Genomic DNA, 24029 nt, shown 5'->3' on the forward strand with positions numbered 1-24029 from the left:
ATTCAGAGTCCATATAAATTAAACTTCATTCCGTTTCAACACAGCAAGGTAAACAAAGTAATGTTGTGCATTATACAATATACAACAATAATAATAGAGTGTAAATGATGCTACGTATTAAATGGATGCCAACTAATTGGGACAATAAAGACCTCTCTACGACCCCTAACCTTACCATGTACTTTATTATTAAACACCTGTTAGACATTTTCAAATATTTTTTCATTTTGTTGAAAATAAATGGCTGTATGATCTGATTTGCGATGTGAAAATGTCGTTCGGCAAAAGGCGGATTTGATCTTGCATTCATATGTAGCGTCCGATCTACTTGTCACGCACGGCGTGTCTTCCTCACTACACCACTGAAGCTGCTGGCGAAGTGACGTCGTTTTTACACGCACATCTGCCCATGGGTAGACCAGATCTGAGATCAGTCATCTAGTCATTTTCCACAGTATTAGACGGCTATGAATAAAACGTGGATGCGGGCGCCCAATCCCCCGGACCCATGTGCACCTGCATCCCCTGCAGTGGTTGAGGTTACTGTGAAAGGACTAGAGCGACATGAGCACACGCTCACCTGTGGTGTCCAGAGTATCGAGCTCCTTTGATGTGTCCCACTCCTCGACAGCCCGGGGTGGGACAACCGCTCTGCTCACACACCTCCAACATGTCCTGAGAACCTGTGAACACACACACACACACCGTCACCATACACACAAACACTCCATATTTGGTTTGGTCATTCCATAAAAATGATGAACTTCTTGAATGTTGCTGTCCTGAGTTTGTGTAATACCCTACAAAATGTGTTTTTAAGCAAATCAAGTTCGAGAAACGTAACACAATTGAATGAGAAACAAGACCTTTCACAATGCAGTAAGAAAAACAAACGCGTCTTGTTTTACGTCTGTGTAGATGTTGCACACAGATGATGTCAACTACACAAACTACAGCCGCTGAAATTAAACACACAACACAACACATCGTTTATAACACTTACAGTCTATATTTCAGGGGTTACTCACATTCTAAATATACAGTCATGACATTTTTTAACAAGCCCCTTCACACACACACTCACACTCTCTGTTCCAATCCGTTTCCAAGGATACCGAGAGGAAGAAGACGATCAGTAAGAGGGAGTGAAGAAAAGCTCATTGTTCAACAGCAGTTTTCCCAGCATGCTCTGGGGTTCGCAGACATGAGAGGAACACTCACTTATTTCTCGCTCTGCAATAAAACCTCTCGCACACACAATTGACCACTAAATGACTGAAGGATAATGTCCGTCATTTACCGCTCGTACACAGATCCCAGCGCCATTATTTCACATCACTGCATCCTTTCCCATAAGTCACTGCTCTGTTGTTTTCATGTGTGTTGTTGAAAAATGTTTGTCTATTACACAAGACAAAAAGTTAAATGCTACCTCATTTGTAAGTAGTCCTGACCAAAAAGTTTCAAGTAAAACCGACAATAAACTCAAATCTGTTTGTATCGTCTGAATCAGGGCAATTCCAGAGCAATGGACGCGACACAGAATTGATTTGTTACGCATGTATTGAACCACCTGTTTATATTTGACTAAACCCTTGTTGATAGAGTTGAAGGACAATGCTATGCACAAGTTTTCTATTTAAAAAATAGGGAAATAAACACGCGTTATGGCTGTGACAAAAAAAGGACAGGGTTCTTTTGATATCTTTGCTGTTAGTATAGTAAAAACTAGGGCTGTGAAGCGATTAAAATTTCTAATAGAATTAATTACATGATGTGGCGATTAATTAATCTAATTAAACGCAAATTAATGAAGCATCACGTTTGGGACCAAAATATCATTTAAAGCCATTATAAGACAATACAGAAAGTAGTTTCAGATGTTCAGAAGCTAAAACAGCCATCATTTAGTTTTTTTATGAACTGAAATATTATTTGTATAATAGTTTGATTACCAACATTAAGAAATATCTTCCTTTTCCCCAAAGAAATTGTCATTCAGGTTTAAAACGACATGAGGGTAAGTAAATGTAAATAAACAGAATTTAATTTTTTCGGCAAACTATCACCAATTTATTAGTATTGTAATTATTTAACTTTTTTATTTAAAAAAATGTTAAATGTTAAACATTTTAAATTCTTTGAAGAATCAAAAACTGCCAGTAGGTGGCAGTAAATGTCATTCATTCATTGGATTCCCTGAATTCGTTCGGAATGCAGTAAATGACTCTTTATGAATGAGTCACCGATTAAAGCCACAATATGGAAGAATTTTGTTATGAAATATCCAAAAATCACTTGCGCAGTGTGATATATTTCATGCAGTTGTGTACTTACATTATCCCAAATGTTCCCAAGAATGTGCAAATCCAGAGAAATTCCTATTTAAAGTAATGGCCCTTGTCCCTTGTCTCCTTGTATTTGTCGCATATCAGTGACTTAATATCCGCTGCTCCGCACTACCCTCAGTTTCCGCTTGTAGAAACTACGACAACACGCCAAATGAGGCAAGCAGGCTTATGGACAAACGAAGAAATAACATGAGGATTAATATCGGTGTGGCGTTCTCTAAATGGAGAGAGCTTCGCGTCCAACTTGGACTCGACAGAGACTCCGCTCTCGCATGTGTTTTAATTGACAGGTAAGCACATTGTTTTTATTGTACACAAAATACTCATGCACAGATTATTTGAACAGTTATGAATGCAGTTACCCTATGAAATACAGTATATGCACAGAAATATGTAGCCAATAACGTTACTTGTAAATGCTGTGGGTTCGTTCCAATTTACTTTTTAAACAAAGACTGTATGACTGTTTGAAACAGGTAAAACTGTGTAGCATTACGCTACCAAATCAATGGACAAAGTCCAATATTAGTCGCGGGCTAACGTAGCATTACATTCCACGTTTCTTGCAAGCTAATTCATTATGATGACATCAAATAAAATTAATTCATTACCTCATCCCTGAACATGATGGGTGATCTCCATACGCCTCTGGATGGTGAAAAAGACATGTCCCATAATTCCACTCTCCTACATAACGTCATTTAGCTTTGCCTTTTGTTGTTGTTTTGAAAGTGCTCCATCTAGCGGTCCAAATATTCCATATTGTGGCTTTAATTGATTCACTCAAGAAACATATTCATTTATAAACGAAACCACGCGCAACACTTTTCCTGAGGCTTTTTCGTTAAAAATGAAGAAAACAGACAATGCTATAAATATATTGTAATATTAATTTCTTACTTATGTAACAACATGATGTGCACTCGTAGTTTTCTTGACAAAAATAGCACTGGTAGGATATGTGCTTGTGTGTTTGCATAACTAAATAAATATGATACAAATGCTCATTCAGGGTCAACATTTTTGCACAGATATCTTGAATTTTGGTTCTTTCTGACAGTATCCTGTATGTTACATCACGCAGTAAATTGTTGCCAGCATCATATTTGTCACCAATCAACTGTATGAAATGTAAGATTCAATTCAACTTATTTATATATTATTTTCACAATGTGCAGCTTTACAGGAGCAAGTAAGAAAAACAGAAACACAGAAAGGTAAAACACAGCACAGTGCATGGTGTTTATAGACCAAGCAAGATCATTCTAATAAATAAATGCAGTCTCCCGGTGAGCAAGCCAACACTGCCCTGCTGTGGCGAGGAACCCAAACTCCAATGATGAATAAATGGAGAAAAACAACCTCGGGAGAAACCAGGCTCAGCCGGCAGGGCCAGATCCCCTCTGACGTGTCACAGCTGCACTCAGTGACCCCGACCAAAGCCACCGAGCAACGTCCACGAAGATGACCTTCTTATGTCTGGGGCGGGTGCGTTAAATGCGTTACATTTTTTTATCGTTAATCGCATTAATTTTCCATAACAGCCCTAGTAAAAGCTTTGTTAAAAACTAGATTTTTCTATGGTATGGTTGACATTTTAACACAATTGCCCATCAGTATCTGTATCAGTTTGTATGTAGAGCTGTGAACATAACAGTGCCATTAAAATCCTTTCCTATTTCTATATGAATATTGTTTTGCTCTATCTTTGCGTATCGTATTTTTTCTATAAAGCTGCTCTGTATATGTGATCTGTATAGAAATTGAATTTTACCAATGAACTTTCTTTAAACAATACAAATCTCAAAACCAAGATGCATCATTTATCCTGAATAATAACAGATGGTTTTGGGGATTGTTTTAGGCTCATGATGACGATGGTACTCACTGACAGGAGGCTGCAGTGGATGTCCAGTTTTAGCGCACCAGCCAGCAGGATGAATGTCTGGACTGTCTGCGTCCATCCAACAATCATAATCCTCCGTCCAGCCATCAAAATGAATCTGAGAAAGAGAAAAAACAGATCAGTTCACTCCACCAGAAACATGGAAAACATCAAACTAAGAAAAAGAAAATTGCCCCAAATGTAAAGGCAATATTACTTCAGATTTGTGTTTTGTGTTTTTCTGGTGCAGGTCTACAGTGACGTGTGTGCCAGCGATGCTGCTAAAGATACCAAACGTCCCGAGACGCTTCAGAAGAACAGCTTGACTTCACAGTTTTCTCATTCCCTTGAGAAGTTCATCTTCATATCGCAACTCACATCTCATGAGACGTTCAGGATGTGAGAGAAACGCTGGCACGATTATGGTTGGTGTTTTAGATTTGCAGAGCTCAGAAGTGAGAATAAAAGAGCAACATATATACAACATATATGGTCCCTATACACAAGCTGACAGACTGACTCCAGACCAGCTGTTAGGATTCACACGGACAGTCTGACATGATGAAATCTTTCATGTGTATTTTGCTCACTGTTCTGACTCTCTGAATCTCAAATCCTAATGATATTGTGCAGAGATCCAGAACACGCAGGTCATGACTAGCGTGCGTCTTTCTTCTTCTTCATATCATTCTGAAGGACTGGGTTAGACTTGCTGATGCATCATAAACAACACAGATCACACACACACATAACTTTCATCAAAACAAACACGTGATTCTCACCCGAAGTCGATGGTCATCCGTGTCCACCACCGTTGCCACTCGGACGAGAACAGGATTCCTCCGATCGACCGCCTCCAACTTCATATTCAGCTGAAAAGCGTGAGGAGGTCTCTGTTGAGCGAGAGGAACACGCGTCACGACAGTCTCGGGCATCACGAGGTGCAGTATGACGACACTCACAGATTTAAAGGCTCGAGCAGGAGCCGGTAATGAGCCCGTCTCTGACAAGTATCTCTCCCACGAGAAGTTTTTCACATCAGGGTCTCCTACAGCACACGCACAGAAAGAGAGAGAGACGTTATATGAGCTGATGTCGTGTGCATCAAGCTTTCTTCATGTGCTGCCTTAGGGCTGTCACAATAATTCAATAATTGCCTCATCGCAATTGTTTGACATCGTCCCAATTATTTCAGATAGCCGCAATATTGTGAATCCTTAGAAAACAAGGGTGATCTGCTGCATTGTACATCCACCGTCCTTGATATGCACTCACTGTTACGTTCAAACCACATTTCTCCATCTTTTGAGTTATATCAGCGTTGTATTTTTTGTGTTGATTTGTTTTGTTACTGTGATTCCAAACTTGCTGCGTCTACACACCAACATGACACCATCCTCATATTTAGTTTTAGTTTTCTGTTAAGGTTACTCTATAGTCAATATTTTTAATTATTTACAACATTTTCACATTTCTAAAGAATATACTGTATTTTCTTTGTTGAATAAATTAATTGGTATTATTCGTTATATTGTCAAAGCCTTAAAATAGACAATTAATCCCCATAATCGCAATTATTTAAAAGACAATTAAAGGTGCAGTTTGTAAAAACCACCACTAGAGGGCGCACGATCAAAACAACAACAATGCCGTAGCTTGAAGGAGCGTGGAATGATGGGGTCTGTTGTCTTCAACTCCACGCTGACGGCCATCAATCAGACGGGAACGAGAAATCATGTTAGCGGATGAGGTAATGCACAGCCCTGTGTCACTGTTTAGAATGGCCATTTTCTCACGATTTACAAGTAGTTGGAAACATTTGAGATATTGTAAGTACTCAACTGAACAAAATATATAACACTATCCTAGTGGTTTTTGGATATTTTACTGCAGAATTGTTACAAACTGCACCTTTAATCGCCATAAGCGCAATTATTTAACAAGCAATTAATCGTCACAAAGCGCAAATTTTAATAGACAATTAATCGCAATTATCAAATAGGCAATTAACTGCAATTATTCAATAGACAATTAATCGCCACAATCGCAAGTATTTAATAGGCAATTAATCACAATTATTTAATAGGTAATCAACCGCAAGCATCTAATAGGCAATTAATCGCCACAATCGAAATTAACCGCATTTATTTAATAGTCAATTAATTGCCATAATCGCAATTATTTAATAGACAATTAACCGTCAGCCAAATTTGATAATCGTGACATCTCTGTTTAAACTGCAGGTGATTTTACACATACTTCTCTTTAAGTCCTGATGTCAAATCAAACTGACTACTCAACGTATAAATCCTTATTATAATCTATGATCATTTCAGTCTTATGATCAGTCTTTTCCTCGTGTGCGTGTTTGGAGAGGTTGGATGTGTAGAACAGATGTGTATGTTTTCACTGTTTGAAAGAAATCATTCACAGCTCAGATTATTTCTGAGGCGACTGACGGCGTAATAAATCATCTTTAAACTGAAGTTCTGGAGAAGGAAACAGAGGAGGAAACGAAATTTCACCTGGAGGAGTCGTGAGGGTCCTGTCGTTCTCCTGACACCATCCGATGGGATGAATATACGGACTGGTGGCATCACACCTGCACAAATCAAGAAACGCACACAAACACACAATCAATTTGTGTGGGCAGTTGTGGCCTAATGGTTAGAGAGTCGGACTCATGACCAGAAGGTTGCCGGTTCGATTCCCAGGGCCGGCGGGTAACGACTGAGGTGCCCTTGAGCAAGGCACCTTACCCCTACTTGCTCCCCGGGCGCTGTAGTGATAGCTGCCCACTGCTCCGGGGGTAGGTGTGTTCACTACTCTCTGGATGGGTTAAATGCAGAGGTCACATTTCGTTGCCTTGTACATGTGCAATGACAATAAATTGAATCTAATCTAATCTAATCTAAAATTTACAGCAGACAACAGCGTTTACAGCGCTTCATTAATCAATCAGAAAATGGATGTAGGAAACATAAGTTGATCAAACAAGATAAAAGCTGGAGAAGATTCAGAGGAGTGTTTGTGTTGTGTCCTGTCCTCGTCATTCATTCATCAGATGATAAAAGCACAGAGTATAGGATGAGAACATTCTGGAAACTGGGTCATTCCCAGAAAACACTGGCATTCTTCAGGGCTGTCAAAAATGAGTTAACCAAGTGAACTAACCATGAACAATGCATCTACAGCGTTCACATATCAATCCTAGTTAACGTTCATTTGAACATTTACTAACATATTTTAATATCACAGTTTGTATTTGTTAACATTACTGACATTCAAATTTGCTGTTAGTGCTTTTACTAATGTTAACAAATACACCTTCACTGTAAAATGTCACCAGTTACATAATTTAAATATCATAAAAAATGATGAGATATATTATTACACAAAGTCACCATCACAGCATGAACACAAGCACTCAGTACTGTATAATATTACTGTGATTTTACCAGTAGTCATAAGTTTCATCCCAGTTGTCCAAGTGGACCAGGAATCTGCTGTCCACCATGTCAGTAACCGTGGCAACACAGATGAATGATGGATTTTTCTTGTCTGTGGCCTCCAACTTCATACCGACTCTAAAGCCGGACGGCGTCACTGTCTGCATTATAACACGAGTGAATATATTATCGGATCCAAAAACAAGTAACACCTGAGATTCAATCTAAATGTTAATTTAAAATGACAGTGTCTTTTTCTTCATGAAATATTGCAGCGTTTATTGTAATCAGCTTATCAATGTGGGTCATTCTCTTTTTTAAATTTGTGTGCCCTCATAATCTTCATTTCAAATCTGAAAATGCACTTCCGTCATGCAGTGATCATCCATCTTAAACGACATATGTAAGACGGCTAGGGCGGAGCATCCGTTAACTCCTCCCCTCCAACTGTCAGTCTGCTGCCAGTTCCATTTCAAAATGCAACGGCTGTTTTTATACATCCAATCAAATCGTAGAGAAAGACGAAAGCCACGCCCACACTATTCTTCCGGTTCACGAGGACTTTAATCATCAAGATTAATGATTCAATTTCCTCATGAATGACGTCTGATGTTATTCGGTTTGATTGACGTGATTCCAGAGAAAAATGATTTACTACTGAATGTTTTGTGTCAGTCTGTGACGTTACTGAAGTGAGCCGTGCTGTTGTTTGTAGTGATTCAGTGATGTGCAACAGCTCCACCCGGAGGACACGAGAGGAAACGGACGTTCTCAACTCACCATGTTCTGATTCTGAAAGAGAGCTTTGGGTACCGTCTGGATTTTATTGACTTTAATGTAAGAGGACCAGCTAAACTCCTCCTCCTTCATCCCTACACACACACACACACACACACACACACAGACAGACAAAAGAGACCAATCTGAAAACACAAATCACATTCCACCTAAATATAAAGACAGAGAAAGTCACTAGAGATGAAGCGTGTCATTTCTGTGCCAGTCCTTAAAAATGATGATGATGAAGGTTTTCAATCAGATGTCCTGGACACTCCATTAGTTGTGATCACTAAAACAGATTTGTGGTGTTTTACAGCACCACAGAGTAACAGTGCTTCTCAGCAACGACTCACTTGAGGTTGACGCTGCATATAAAGCTGACATATCAAAACGTTTTTAAATAATTACACACCTCACATCAACACATGCACTAGTTTAAGGACACAAAAAGAATCTGCACATATGCCACATGTCAATCAGAGAATGAGCACAATGAATGTTGACCCTTAAAGGGACAGTTCACCCAAAAATACAAATTCTGTCTTCATTTACTCACCCTTGAGTTGTTCCAATTCTGTGTAAGGGTTTTTGACAGGCCAATTTTAAAATATAAATAAATAATAATATCTACTATTGCAGTTATTCAAGCATTAAGAATGTGGTGTAGACATAAATGCAGATAAAACAATTTTTAATTCTAGTGTTTTTCATCTATGAATTGGCCATAGCCCTAAAAAATGTCATGTGGTGTGACTGTCATTTATTTGAAAAGTAATTAATTTCCTTGGCGTGCATTTTTTTTTTACAAATCTTTAGTATTTAAAGTGTTTAGAAACAAAGTATTTGCATTTCTTTGAGTTTTGGTAAGTAATCATATCATATTTTTATTCTATAATTTTGTCTTCTTAAATTTACAAAATTAACTAACTTATTTTCCCATGAAAATCACATACAACTGATATAAATGTTTTTAAAATACCACTCACTTAAGCATACTGTATCAGAGATTCATATTTCAGCCACAAAAATGAGATAGATTTTAGTCATATTGGTTGCACCACATGATAGGTGCTCGTTATACGTCATTGACCCATAAAAAACACAAAAGAAGATATTTTGAAGAATGTAGGACAGAAAACAGTTCTGGGGCACTTTTGACTAACATTGTCATTTTTCCTACTATGGGAGTCAATGAGGTCCAAGAACTGTTTGGTAACAAGCATTCATCCAAATATCTTTCTCTGTGTTCATCCAAACAAAGACATTAATACATGTTTGAAACAACTAGAGAGTGAGTAATTCATGACATTATTTTTATTTTTGGGTAAACTGTTCCTTTAAACACTGAACATCTGGTTAATCCATACTCAGATCTATACTCAAAATACATACTCAGATCTACACCCGGCTCTACGCTCGTATATACGCTTGGACCTATACTCATATTCTACAATCAGATTTATACTGGCATTTACATTCCAATCTATACTCAAAATATATACTCTCATTTACAATCAGATGTACTGATGTAAGATCTGTGATCATATTATAACTCAGAACAACACTGAGATATACATTCAGATATTAACACAGTCGATCCATACTCTGAAACACACACTCGGGTCCACACTAAGATCTATAGACTGAAACACACACTTGGATCCACACTAAGATCTATAGACAGAAATAGGGATCCACACTAAGATCTATAGTCTGAAATAGTGATCCATACTAAGATCTATAGACTGAAATAGTGATCCACACTAAGATCTATAGACTGAAATAGTGATCCACACTAAGATCTATAGACTGAAATAGTGATCCACACTAAGATCTATAGACTGAAATAGTGATCCACACTAAGATCTATAGACTGAAATAGTGATCCACACTAAGATCTATAGACTGAAATAGTGATCCACACTAAGATCTATAGACTGAAATAGTGATCCACACTAAGATCTATAGACTGAAATAGTGATCCACACTAAGATCTATAGACTGAAATAGTGATCCACACTAAGATCTATAGACTGAAATAGTGATCCACACTAAGATCTATAGACTGAAATAGTGATCCACACTAAGATCTATAGACTGAAATAGTGATCCACACTAAGATCTATAGACTGAAATAGTGATCCACACTAAGATCTATAGACTGAAATAGTGATCCACACTAAGATCTATAGACTGAAATAGTGATCCACACTAAGATCTATAGACTGAAATAGTGATCCACACTAAGATCTATAGACTGAAATAGTGATCCACACTAAGATCTATAGACTGAAATAGTGATCCACACTAAGATCTATAGACTGAAATAGTGATCCACACTAAGATCTATAGACTGAAATAGTGATCCACACTAAGATCTATAGACTGAAATAGTGATCCACACTAAGATCTATAGACTGAAATAGTGATCCACACTAAGATCTATAGACTGAAATAGTGATCCACACTAAGATCTATAGACTGAAATAGTGATCCACACTAAGATCTATAGACTGAAATAGTGATCCACACTAAGATCTATAGACTGAAATAGTGATCCACACTAAGATCTATAGACTGAAATAGTGATCCACACTAAGATCTATAGACTGAAATAGTGATCCACACTAAGATCTATAGACTGAAATAGTGATCCACACTAAGATCTATAGACTGAAATAGTGATCCACACTAAGATCTATAGACTGAAATAGTGATCCACACTAAGATCTATAGACTGAAATAGTGATCCACACTAAGATCTATAGACTGAAATAGTGATCCACACTAAGATCTATAGACTGAAATAGTGATCCACACTAAGATCTATAGACTGAAATAGTGATCCACACTAAGATCTATAGACTGAAATAGTGATCCACACTAAGATCTATAGACTGAAATAGTGATCCACACTAAGATCTATAGACTGAAATAGTGATCCACACTAAGATCTATAGACTGAAATAGTGATCCACACTAAGATCTATAGACTGAAATAGTGATCCACACTAAGATCTATAGACTGAAATAGTGATCCACACTAAGATCTATAGACTGAAATAGTGATCCACACTAAGATCTATAGACTGAAATAGTGATCCACACTAAGATCTATAGACTGAAATAGTGATCCACACTAAGATCTATAGACTGAAATAGTGATCCACACTAAGATCTATAGACTGAAATAGTGATCCACACTAAGATCTATAGACTGAAATAGTGATCCACACTAAGATCTATAGACTGAAATAGTGATCCACACTAAGATCTATAGACTGAAATAGTGATCCACACTAAGATCTATAGACTGAAATAGTGATCCACACTAAGATCTATAGACTGAAATAGTGATCCACACTAAGATCTATAGACTGAAATAGTGATCCACACTAAGATCTATAGACTGAAATAGTGATCCACACTAAGATCTATAGACTGAAATAGTGATCCACACTAAGATCTATAGACTGAAATAGTGATCCACACTAAGATCTATAGACTGAAATAGTGATCCACACTAAGATCTATAGACTGAAATAGTGATCCACACTAAGATCTATAGACTGAAATAGTGATCCACACTAAGATCTATAGACTGAAATAGTGATCCACACTAAGATCTATAGACTGAAATAGTGATCCACACTAAGATCTATAGACTGAAATAGTGATCCACACTAAGATCTATAGACTGAAATAGTGATCCACACTAAGATCTATAGACTGAAATAGTGATCCACACTAAGATCTATAGACTGAAATAGTGATCCACACTAAGATCTATAGACTGAAATAGTGATCCACACTAAGATCTATAGACTGAAATAGTGATCCACACTAAGATCTATAGACTGAAATAGTGATCCACACTAAGATCTATAGACTGAAATAGTGATCCACACTAAGATCTATAGACTGAAATAGTGATCCACACTAAGATCTATAGACTGAAATAGTGATCCACACTAAGATCTATAGACTGAAATAGTGATCCACACTAAGATCTATAGACTGAAATAGTGATCCACACTAAGATCTATAGACTGAAATAGTGATCCACACTAAGATCTATAGACTGAAATAGTGATCCACACTAAGATCTATAGACTGAAATAGTGATCCATACTAAGATCTATAGACTGAAATACTCAGAAGGGTCTCTTGCCTTTAGGTGGATGTAACTTGTGTCCGGTTTTCTCACACCATCCCACTGGGTGAATGTCTGGAGAGTTACAGTTTACCCAGAAGTCATAGCAGTCTGAATACTTATCAAAGTGCAGTCTGATTCGATGTCCTGACACCTGCAAATAATCACACACATTGTTTTATTCTAGAACATTCACATACAGGTCACACTTCATTACGATGTCTGTTTATGACCGAGTGATATACTGTATGACAGCATGTACCGTACTGTAAAATAAAACAAATGCGTCAAGCTTACTGATTCTGTTACCCTGCCTGTACTGCGTTATATTCACTGTTCATTCTGTGATACTGTGGGCTGCGGCCCCCGGTGGACTGGAGTGGTATTGTACGAGGATTGTCACCAGACTATATCAAAAACATTTCACATAGCTTAACACAAAACAAATTTACTGAAAACAATGTTCACTACGTAGCTTTTGTTACATTTTTTTATAGTTAAATGATAACAAATAGAATATACTGTATGTATTATTGTATTAGTCACCAGAATATGATTCACAAATTCTGTGGTATCGCACATGTAAAATTGCTGTAGCTCACTTAAGTAAACTGCAACAATTGGTATATTACAGTAGTTATATAACTATAGTAAACTGATCATGTTTTAGATGTTTTGGGGGGTCTTAACCCTGTGAAGTTTGGAACGCTCTGCTGTAGTATGTGATACATTCATGTTCCTTTGCTTACTCCAGCTTTCATCCTCTAGTAGCATGGCCTTGTAAACTAACGGGACTGTTTAGCGTGTTGACCAAATGTTTATGTGCTCGGATAAAAGCGTCTGCCAAATGAATACATGTAATGTCCAGAATTCAACCAATCAGATGATATATTTATTCAACATTACATTTTTAGATGATCATTTATTCCGTTTTAATTTGCTTGTTTTTATCTCAAGTGTTACATACCTCAGCGACGGAGAGAACGCAGTACATGGACGGATGTTCAGGGTCGATCCCCTCCAACCTCATGCCCACCCTAAAGCCATTCTTACACTGCGGTAAAGCCTGATACTGCACACACACACGGTTCACTTACACAATTCATAGAGGAAAAATAAATGCATCACGTGGCAACTGTGAATATGATGACGGTGTGCTCTGATTGGTCAAAACATTACATGATTAGATCAACAAAAGTGTGGAGTGTTTTCTGTGTATGTGTGTTGACATGTGTTGTGTGTGACGTCACCTCTTTGAAGAGTTTGGTGGGGGCCGCGATGGCTCTCTCCTGCTCCAGGTATGAAGCCCAGCACCAAACCTTCTTCTTACCTCCGTACGGAACCGCTGCATTGTGGGAGACGATGAGAGGTGTCAGAGGTCACGTGACTCTCACCTGCGCACGTTTTTGTGTGTGTGTCACTCACTGTATCTGAGCAGAGCTGCGTCTCCTCTGCGTTTCCTGCGACCTCTCGCAGCTCCGCGCGCCGGCCGTCTGCTTTCTTTCTCCTCCTGTGACCAACACACACGTCACAACACCACCAGAGTAAACACAGACAACCTTTATATTTCTTTGTGTAAAAGCATGCGAAAGAAAACGGACGTAATCTTCATCCTCTTCCTCAGCAGCCTCCACTGAGCTCTCCACATCTTCAGACGCCGCTGGGCGAGGACGCTTTCTTCCTGACATCTCTCCGTTTCTTCCGGATGCTTCTCTCTTCAGCTCTCTGTGAGCAGAGAATAAGACGACATTTGTGTGAAACGTCTAAAGATGACATATTGTTACTGTACAGTTGTTTTCTCTGATAAAGCTCAAATATTCTCACGTGAAACTATATCAACTTCATATGATTACGAGTGTTTTTGCAACTCATTACTATTCGTGATATCTGAAAATATTAGCGCTTAATAAGTGTCGCACTGCACGCCCTTTGAAGGAACATACTGCTCCAAACATTTCAGCCTCATTTCATCTTCACATCAATCAAACACAAGAGTCACAACAGATTCATTCGTGTGACACAGAAACATCTCTGAAAAATACACACACAACCACAAACACGTCACATCTTTTGTTTTTAATATATAGTTATTAGAATATGATATATTATAGCGTTAAAACAATAAGCACATGACAAGAAACATATGGTTTTTATTTTTGATTTGTTCCATCTGTTCTGTTGAAGTCTGTCACTTTAAATGAGAAAAATGAAAGAAAGTGAGTGTAAAGGTTCATTAGTTGAAATCAATTGAACTGAAGTATTTTCTTCATTTCAATGTATAAACTTACTCTTATATGGCCCGGTTTCATAGACAAGGCTTAGCCTAAACCAGGACTATGTCTTAGTTCATTTAGGCTGTTTAAGTCACTTTTATTAAAATGCCTTAGAAGAAACCTCACATTCACATCACATTACTGATGTGCATCTTGAGACAAAACAATATTTTAAGAAGTTATTTTCAGTTAAGACAGCTCAAAATTCATTTTAGTCTGGGACTAGTCTGTGAAACCGGGGCTATGTGTCTGCTAGGATAGACCTCATTGGCTCATGATATTCTGGAATCTAGATTCTGGATTATGACTCGGGTCTCTCTTTTAATACAACCGTCGCATCATCTAAAGAAATGATGAGACACTTAAAGAAGATTTAAGATATTCTTTCTGCCCAGAACACAGACAGTACAGCGCGAGTCACATGCTAAAAATGATTTTAAGAGGAGAGGAGACAGTAACAGTGCACTGAGGTGAATGTGTGACATTGGCCCTCACTGACAGAAGTGTGCAGCATCACACAGAATTGTGTAGTACCGTGTTGTGTCATGCAGTTTTGAACAATGTTTTTCATTGTTGTGCCGTAGCGCCTAGTATTGTATATTAATGTACAGCATTATCATACAGTATGACAAAGTATGGTACAGTATGATGCAGTATTGTGCGATATTGTACAGCACTGTGTAGTATTATACAGTAGTGCAGTATTTTGAGTTGTACAGTATGATACAGTGGCGTACAGTATTGGGATGTTTCGCAGTATTGCCTAGTATTGTGTAGCATTGTACAGCATTATGATACAGCATCACACCGCATGACACAGTATGGTATACAGTATGGTACGGTATAGTATGACACAGTACCGTGCGGTATCACATAATAATGTAGTAGTATCACGTGGTATTGTGGATTCAGTACCATACAGTATGGCCGAGTATTGTTCAGTACTCACTCCTGCTGAGTTTGCTGCAGACAGCGCTCACTGCAGTGAAGCCGGTCAGACAGGAAGTCCACCACAGAGCCCTTCCTGTTGCAGCGGACACACACCAGGCCTCTCTGGGCCCAGGACGACTCGTCCTTTGAGACGGACCCCTCAGGAAGAGCTGCGAATCAGAAGAGACTTATGTTACACCATATACAAACATACAACATGACAATGTCGCTTCATTATAAACTGCTTCCTGACCAATCCTGATTCATCCACTGTTACTGTGCACAAGCTTTTCTTCATTTCTAACGTACATCTTTACACCCAATGGAAGTGTCATTCTGTTTCTCAGGTGAAGTGTCAGTTCATGAGTGTAAAGCTAACATGAGATTCTTGGGATGTGTTTTACCGTCTTGTGCAGTGGGAACGGTCCATGTGGTGGTGGCGTGAGCTCTCCTGCCATCCATCTCATCTGTTATGACCTCCAGAACCCCAAACTCATTCACCCGGAACTGACCAACACAAATAACACACACACACACACATGATCTGCACTGCTACACAACAGACGTTCACACACACCACAGACTTTAAACATTGTAAATATTTCCTTTAGACTGAATCACAGCTTTGTGTTTATATACTAAAAGGCGGGACTTATTTCCCAACCTTAAGTTCGCTACCAGGCAGTGTTCCCACCCCGTCCGTCCATTCCATGGCCCCGCACACGTCAAACTCTGGAGCGGCCGCACTTGGGCCCGATGCCTCCATCGCACCCGCACACAACTAATCTGAAACACCATATTAAACCCCACACATTTACATCTGTCAACAGCTCTGTGTGTGTGTGTGTGTGCGTGTGTGCGTGCGTGTGTGCGTGCGTGCGTGTTCCTCTGCATCAGTGTTTTCAAAAAAACTCCTCTGACCCTTCATCAACACCAAACCCCATCTATATCATTAAAAATCAATTAGCAAATATATTCTGCTAAAAATCTCCTCCGCAGAAACGTGCAAACTTTGTTTTTGTTCTGTAGTTTGTTTTTCTGTTTAATGAAACAAATCTGTCCATGTTTCCCCGTGCACAGCTTTACTCTCTATACAACATCGACTGAACAATGATTAAAAACAACATCCAAAAACTTAACAAAACTATCTAAATCCTACAGTCATCTTTGTTTTTGTATGTACTGTATACTAGTTACAAAACCTAATATCTAGAATATGTAATCAACCCAAAATCAAAAGAAACCTAATTATCTGACATGACGTAATATATGAACGTGCCAAAACGCTATTGCCCTAAATCACTTTATACAACATGTAATTTAGTTCGTTTTCCGGTTGATTTGTAGTGATAAATAAAAAAGTATAATATTAGACATCAACCCGACCTGTTGTTGGTTTAGCCTAATACACAAACTATACTCTTATTTGTTTTTTAATTAATGCGACACTTCGATGTCTATAACGCAATAATACACGCAAACTGAATGTGACGTGCAGAAGCACGAGGCCTGCACGCTGTGTGTCATTCACGAGTGCTGTCAGCAGAGGGCGCTGACGTCACTCAATCTCATTCACTGCGCTGCAAACTTTCAGCTTCTATTCAACAATGAAATCGTCACAATATTCTCATTTATTATGACATTTAATAACGGTTCGCACGTTGGGTTTCACGTTGACATAATCCTGCATTAAATACCGAATTCAGAGTTTATATTTGTCTTGCGTCTGCCTCCGTGTTGATTTTAGCCGCTGTTGCTATTTGTGTTCATCTTATATTATTTTCTAGTTCATTTGCTCAACGATTACCTAAAATGACCTCGCAAGTGAGGATTACTTTAGTATTTGAACTATACGTCGACGGGTATTTGATGCTTTTAAACATCCGTTTTATTTGACTTGATTTATATTTATAGGCGACGATGATGATGAAATAAACAACCTTGAATTCACACCATGTATAATACACGCGTCGGGGTTTCTATCAAAATCAATGTTGCGCCTGTTATTTCATGTTTTCGATGAATTTCTGCTGATGTATGAAACTGAAAAGAGTTTCTAATGAATGAGGTGAAATGAATCAGCTCGACATTACCGCGCTGCTATTGTTCCTGGAATATCTGCGACGCTGAAATGTGATCACAGATGTCAGAGAACGCAGTGTGAAGCATTAAAGTCTGATCTAATATCAGACATCAGACTTTTCTTTAATGTGTTTTAAAGGCAGTTTCCCAAGATGGCGGAGCAGGAATAATATTCTCTATATAATTCAAAGACACAGGCCTGATAAAGCTCGTCATAATAAGTGATAAATCAGACTGAGTAAAGTGAATGATGGATCAGATCACAGGACTGAGATCAGATCGAGAGATGTTTTGTTTCGCACGGCCAGTTCCTGTCGTTTCCTACATACAGAAGCGAATGCACTAAAGCTTCTGCATTATTATACAAACGCTCGAGGAAATATAAACGTGCTTTATTGCTGCCGTCAGACGTGCACTTTGAGGCGTTTTATCGCTCGCGTGTATTTGCCGTGTCATTAATGCGCGTTATTCTTAATTTTCATATACTCTCTTTGCCCCTCTCTCTCTCTCTCTCTCTCTCTCTCTCTCTTCCTGCTGTTATTGATGACACGTCCAGGCGTTTTCTACTTTATATCTAACTTTCGTTATTATTAAACCCCTCGCGAAAGTCTAACGCGTCGCGTAGCGGCGTATTATAACGCATAAAACGCGACACGAACAGTTTATTCTGCGCTGCGATTGTTTTAAATTGTCTGTTTCTTACCCAAATTCTCCCACGAGTACTGAGAAATTGGCCAGGCGGACTGCAGTGCGCATGCGCGGAGCCGTCGCGCTCATCATGACAATAACGAAAGTTTTGCGCTGAAACATTCGCACGAACGCTCACGACAGCGCGCGTTTGTCTCGTGCACGCGTTCACTGACCCGTCAGGCTCCTGTCGAACCCGTGTCTGAAGAGAGACCACACGAAACGCATCCAGTGCTGTCCTGTCCTGTCCTGTTACTAAAAATAAGAGTCTGCGTGCAGTCGAGTCTCTAGAATTGTAAAGACGCTGCTGGTCTAATGCACGACCGACACATCATTCATTACTGGAGTCTTGCAGGCGATCAACGAACTTTACTCACAACAACACTGGACGAGGAGGTGTTTTGTATTGAACTCAACCTTAAAACACTGGATGTATTCTCTACATCTTGTTTGAATTCTCATGGTTTTACATGCACCAGCCTTCTCTTCCCTGTTTCAGGCTCATAACACGTTCATGTTATAGTACAGTACATGTGTATCTTTGTATAAAACCTTGCATTTCTGTCGTCATTCCGCAGTAGAGATCCTTGCTCTTTATAATAATGTATCACTATACTTTATCTACAGATAAAAGTCATAGATTATTTAAGAAAATAAACTGTCATCTAATGTGGAACTGGAGATGCAACATATTTATGAAGAGGATTTTTTATTTCGCAATGTCTTTGTGTCACGTGTAACATGTTGAATGTAAAGTCACCATGAAATCAAACACGAAAATTTGTTTTCAAAAAAAGTGTTTAACACAGCGTTGCAGCGATTATTGTAAATGATTTATCCGTGCACGCCATCATTTTTAAAAATAAAATAAAGCCCCCGCCCTACATTTCATTCTAATTTCAGAAGCCGTTTCACTCGCATACACGTCACGATACGGAAAAGCCGTTTCACGGTGACTTTAAACCTTACGCTCTTAAAAATAAAGGTGCTCAAAAGGTTCTTCACAGCGATGCCATAGAAGAACCATTTTTGGTTCCACAAAGAAGTATTCAGTCAAAGGTTCTTTAAACATCCATCTCTTTCTTAACTTTTTATAATCTTAAGAACCTTTTTTCACCACAAAGAACCTTTTGTGAAACGGAAAGGTTCTTGTTTACCTAGCTAGCACAGGTACGTCTGTAAGACGTCTGCTAAACATCTGAGGAAGAGCAGTTTTACATCCGTTCTAAATCATAAACATCTTACAGACATCTGACAGCAGACGTCCCCGAGACGTATTGCAGATGTAAATGCAGACATCAAATAGACGTCTGGCAGATGTTTGTGTGCTATCAGGGTAGGGTTCTTTATGGACGCATTTAGACAGAAAAGGTTCTTCTATGGCATTGTGAAGCACCTTTATTTTTAGAATCCAGTTCAAAGTGCAAAGAGCCAGGATATATCTTTACATCTATCTTTACATGCACTATAGATCCATGTGTTTGTAAATCCAGTTGAGTGGATTATGTTGAGGTGTTAGGGTTAGTTACCCTCATCTTGCTGTGCGATTTCAGTAAGCTCAGCTTTAGTTACTCTCGAGGTGAATGAGAGCAGGCCGTGATGTCACACAGTTTACTTCTTCTCATGGATAAGTTTATTTTGAAAGGTATAGGCACAAACCATAAAATCTATACTACAAAAAAAACCTTCAAAGTTTGTGAAGTTCATGGCGATCTGTATTTGTTTCTTTGATTGAGAAGTCTCTAGACATTTCATATTAATTTCCTAGATGTTAGAAATACAGAAATGACTGGAGCGATCTTTCATGCCGATGTGAAATGAATCATTGCTTTATAGAGCTATTGACTGAACACTCATCTCTAACCATTGAACAAAACGTGATTGGTCAGTTTACATGCCAGTCAAATGACCTCATGAAAATAAGCAGTTAATCCTGCGGGTTGTCAGCAGCAGATGTCAATCCAACATTCTGTGTTGTGCTACACCCTCTCGCGTTTCTCCAAGAAGGAACTACGTAAATCCCACCAGTAGGCCTATTTCATCGCATGATAGGACGTTTTTTTATGTAGAAACAATGTTCTCAGAGACGCAGGTTGAGAAGCTAAAGGCAGCTTTATTTCCAACGATCACATAGCAGCACAAGCAAGAGGTCATGGGAGACATGAAACAAAAACAGTCCAAGGTCAAATCACAAAGAACAGCAGAGCCAGGGCAGTACAAGACTCCTCAACGGATGGACTGAAGCGTAGTCCTTAAATAATGACTAGAACAGGCATGGGTGTGGAATGAATCCCTTAATGCAAAGACTTATGGGTAATGTAGTTCTGCACAGGAGATCAGAGGAAATGAGAGATTTACATTTTGTTTCGTGCATGGTTAACACAGTAATCGTTTTTAGGTGCTTTTGAGGAATCTTTCCGTCAGGTTCTACAGGAAGTGACATCAACAAAACATCAGTACTTACTGCCAAAGGATTTGATCAACTGTTACCTGGCATGGTTTGTAAATGACTGTAACAGAGTTGAAACGACGGCGTGTCACAGGATTGGTCTGTCCTGAAGCAGTTCTACGTGTGCTCAGATGAAGGAGGGTGGGTTTTGTCTGTCTGTGGGGAGTTTGTGTGGATCGGGTGAGCAGGTTGACAGTGTTGTTAATCTCATTATCACCTGTGCACAGATTGAGTGTGTATGTTGTCTGTGAGTATATCGTGTGTGTGGATCATCGACGTGTCGGCCGTTCATGTTGTTGGACTACTGCTGTCGGTGTTGTGGGTTCACTCTGATCAAACGTCATGGCCATCTGCCGGTCAACACTCCACTCCATGACACCTGGGTAAACACCTGTAGTGCGCTTCACGTGTGTGCGCTCTTACTGAAACTGAATGATTATGATAGATCGTGTTTCTGCGAGGAGAGTTATTGAGTTGAATGGTGCTGTGTGTGTTTGTTTTCAGGCTGTTCTTCAGAATCTCTCCATGTGTATGTTGTGCTTCTACTCTTTATATTATATCGTGGTCAGTCTGTGCATCGGCATTCTCAGGTGAGACACAGCTTCTTCACTCCGTCTCTCTCTCTCTCTGTGTGTCTGTCTTTTATGTGGTGATGTGGAAGTGACTTCCTGTAGAGCACAAATCAAGAATCAGAGATTCTCACGCATGTGAGACACATGTAACTGTACATTGTAAAAAATCATCAAAATAATTTTACTGAATTTTTCTTTTATTTTTTTACAGTTTTCCACCTATAATGTAAAAACTGGAATTTTACAGATTTTTTTCTCTTTACAGATTTTTCATGTTTTTTAAAATATGGTCAAAAAAAACGTAAAATTACAGGAAAAAAAGGGGGGGCATGTAATTTTACAGTAAAAAAAACAGTTATTTTACAGTTTATTTCTGGCGCCCCAACTCGCAAAACAATTCCGTTTTTTACATGTCTTTTTTTTTACAGTGTAGAGTTAAAGGGTCACTTCACCCAAAAATGAAAATTCTGTCATCATTTACTCACCTTCGAGTTGTTCCAAATCTGTATAAATGTCTTTGTTCTGTTGAACACAAAGAGAGGTATTTGGAAAAATGTTATCAACAGACATTTCTGGGACATCGTTGACCACCATAGTAGGAAAATTATTGTATCTTTTTTTTTGTTGTTGTTCTGCTGAACTCAAAATGCGATATTTTGAAGAATTTAGGAAATCAAACCGGCACCTTTGACTAGCATTTTATTTTTTTCTACTACGGTAGTCAATGATGTCCCAGAAATCGCAGTTGCTAACATATCTTTCTCTGCGTTCAACAGAGCAAAATAATTTACACCGGTTTGGAACAACTTGGGGTAAGTAATTCATGACAGAATTTTCATTTTTGGGAACTATCCCTTTAAAATGGAAAGTATATGAAGAGAAAACTCTCAAAATTTGAACACATTTTGGAGCGTATGCAGGACCGAATACAGTCTATAATAAATCAAACTCATTTCAATGTATGATTTTAGGGAGATTTTGTGTTTTTGTGCTGTATTGAGGGATGTACGAGATGTAAACTGTGAATCAGAACCAGTTGAGAAATAGAAACCGATGTTCAACGACCGTCACTATAGTACTGTTCTCTAGAAATCTGAATGTTTAATCAGCAAGATCACACTGTTGATTTGTTAAGCGTTATGTCTCAGCTGCTTTACTGACTGATCTGACCATTTGTCTATTTATATGTTTGTATTATTTTGTATATTTGCACCTGTAGGGACAGTCAAATTCACTGTACCATGTGCAGTGATAATAATCTTACATCGCCAGTGTTTTAAGATGATTGTTTGTTGTCAGGGTGGACGAGGTCGACAGTTTGTTAGCACCATTTGACTACACAACTCAACCATCATGGCAAAGCCCCAAATATTTAGGTAAACTGAATGTGTATATAAAAGTTACACTATATGCTGTATGGATTGTGACCTAATGTTGCATTATACAAATAACATTTTTGTTGAGGTTTGCAGGTCATACACATAATGAACAACTGATTAAACTAACACCTATTTTGTACAATAAAAACAGACTATGTGTATTATTAAAGGGAGAGGTCTTATTGTTGTGTGGGCATGATCTTCCGCCAGACATGAGTGGGTGTCAATAGTTTACAGTTGCACATGCTGTAGTGATGTTGGACAGTCAACTGGTTTGGTTTTGTGTGTGTGTGGTTGTGGTTGTCAGTCAGTGTGATCTCGACAGAAGTGACATACACTGTTGGCGGTCTGATATTTGCCTGGATTGTGGAGGATTGGGTGTGGGATTACGCCATCACCGTCACTCTTCTACACATCGGACTGACAGTAGCCGGTGAGATCACATTTAACATGTCCATCACAGCTGCTGTACACAGATAATTCAGAATAAATAACTTTAACCCTTGTGTTTGATGAGTTATAACATGTGCACATACACACATCACATGAACTGTAGACCCTCAAATCTGATTAGTTAATTGCAGTGATGTCTGAAGGTAACAATAATGTTGACACTCAACTCAACTTTATTTATATAGCGCTTTTTACAATTTTCATTGTTACAAAGCAGCTGTACATGAAACATATTGACTATAAGCAAAACATTAATGTTATACAAGTAAAAACAAAGAAAGTGATCACACACAGAAAACAGAAACGCACACACAGGTTCATACACACCCACATGCATAAAACACAGCACCACACGTACAGAACACACAACACACGCTAGCACGCACGCACACACACACACACGCAGCGTGGTTATCACAGAGAAGCACACATTTAAGATAAAGGAGAGAGAAACAACGGTCAAATATCATACGGACTATAAATTCCTATATGTCATAAACAAATAATTTAAGCAGAATGTTGCATTATAAAGGAATATTAATAAATACAAAAACGTTCAATTCTAAGGCTGACGTCCGCAGCCTCC

General features: G+C 38.6%; 2 protein-coding genes across 9 annotated transcripts in view; one reads left to right on the forward strand and one right to left on the reverse strand.

Annotated features, from left to right (window-relative positions):
* The window catches only part of l3mbtl3 (L3MBTL histone methyl-lysine binding protein 3), a 47394-nt gene extending 28531 nt beyond the window's left edge, over positions 1-18863 (reverse strand). For 2 of the 6 annotated variants that reach the window (XM_057353588.1, XM_057353591.1), the window contains exons 1-16: positions 18607-18735; positions 16486-16607; positions 16226-16328; positions 15841-15991; positions 14220-14343; positions 14044-14128; positions 13869-13963; positions 13586-13690; positions 12637-12772; positions 8466-8557; positions 7695-7846; positions 6762-6838; positions 5199-5284; positions 5019-5129; positions 4240-4354; positions 581-683 (exon numbers count right to left, since the gene is read on the reverse strand). In XM_057353588.1, the coding sequence (XP_057209571.1) occupies positions 581-683; positions 4240-4354; positions 5019-5129; positions 5199-5284; positions 6762-6838; positions 7695-7846; positions 8466-8557; positions 12637-12772; positions 13586-13690; positions 13869-13963; positions 14044-14128; positions 14220-14343; positions 15841-15991; positions 16226-16328; positions 16486-16587 (1637 nt within the window). In that variant the 5' untranslated portion in view covers positions 16588-16607; positions 18607-18735. The other 4 variants (XM_057353589.1, XM_057353590.1, XM_057353592.1 and 1 more) reach the window with 4 other exon arrangements.
* Positions 18864-20584: 1721 nt separating this feature from the next.
* tmem244 (transmembrane protein 244) overlaps positions 20585-24029 on the forward strand; it is an 8065-nt gene continuing 4620 nt past the window's right edge. Inside the window, exons 1-6 of one of the 3 annotated variants that reach the window (XM_057353618.1) lie at positions 20585-20903; positions 20989-21180; positions 21267-21446; positions 21544-21629; positions 22911-22987; positions 23298-23423. In XM_057353618.1, coding sequence (XP_057209601.1) covers positions 21330-21446; positions 21544-21629; positions 22911-22987; positions 23298-23423 — 406 coding nt within the window. In that variant the 5' untranslated portion in view covers positions 20585-20903; positions 20989-21180; positions 21267-21329. Of the gene's footprint in view, positions 20904-20988; positions 21181-21206; positions 21447-21543; positions 21630-22910; positions 22988-23297; positions 23424-24029 lie in introns of those variants that run through there. The other 2 variants (XM_057353621.1, XM_057353619.1) reach the window with 2 other exon arrangements.

This window comes from Triplophysa rosa, linkage group LG15 (genome assembly GCF_024868665.1).
Source record: "Triplophysa rosa linkage group LG15, Trosa_1v2, whole genome shotgun sequence".
Lineage (NCBI taxonomy): Eukaryota > Metazoa > Chordata > Actinopteri > Cypriniformes > Nemacheilidae > Triplophysa > Triplophysa rosa.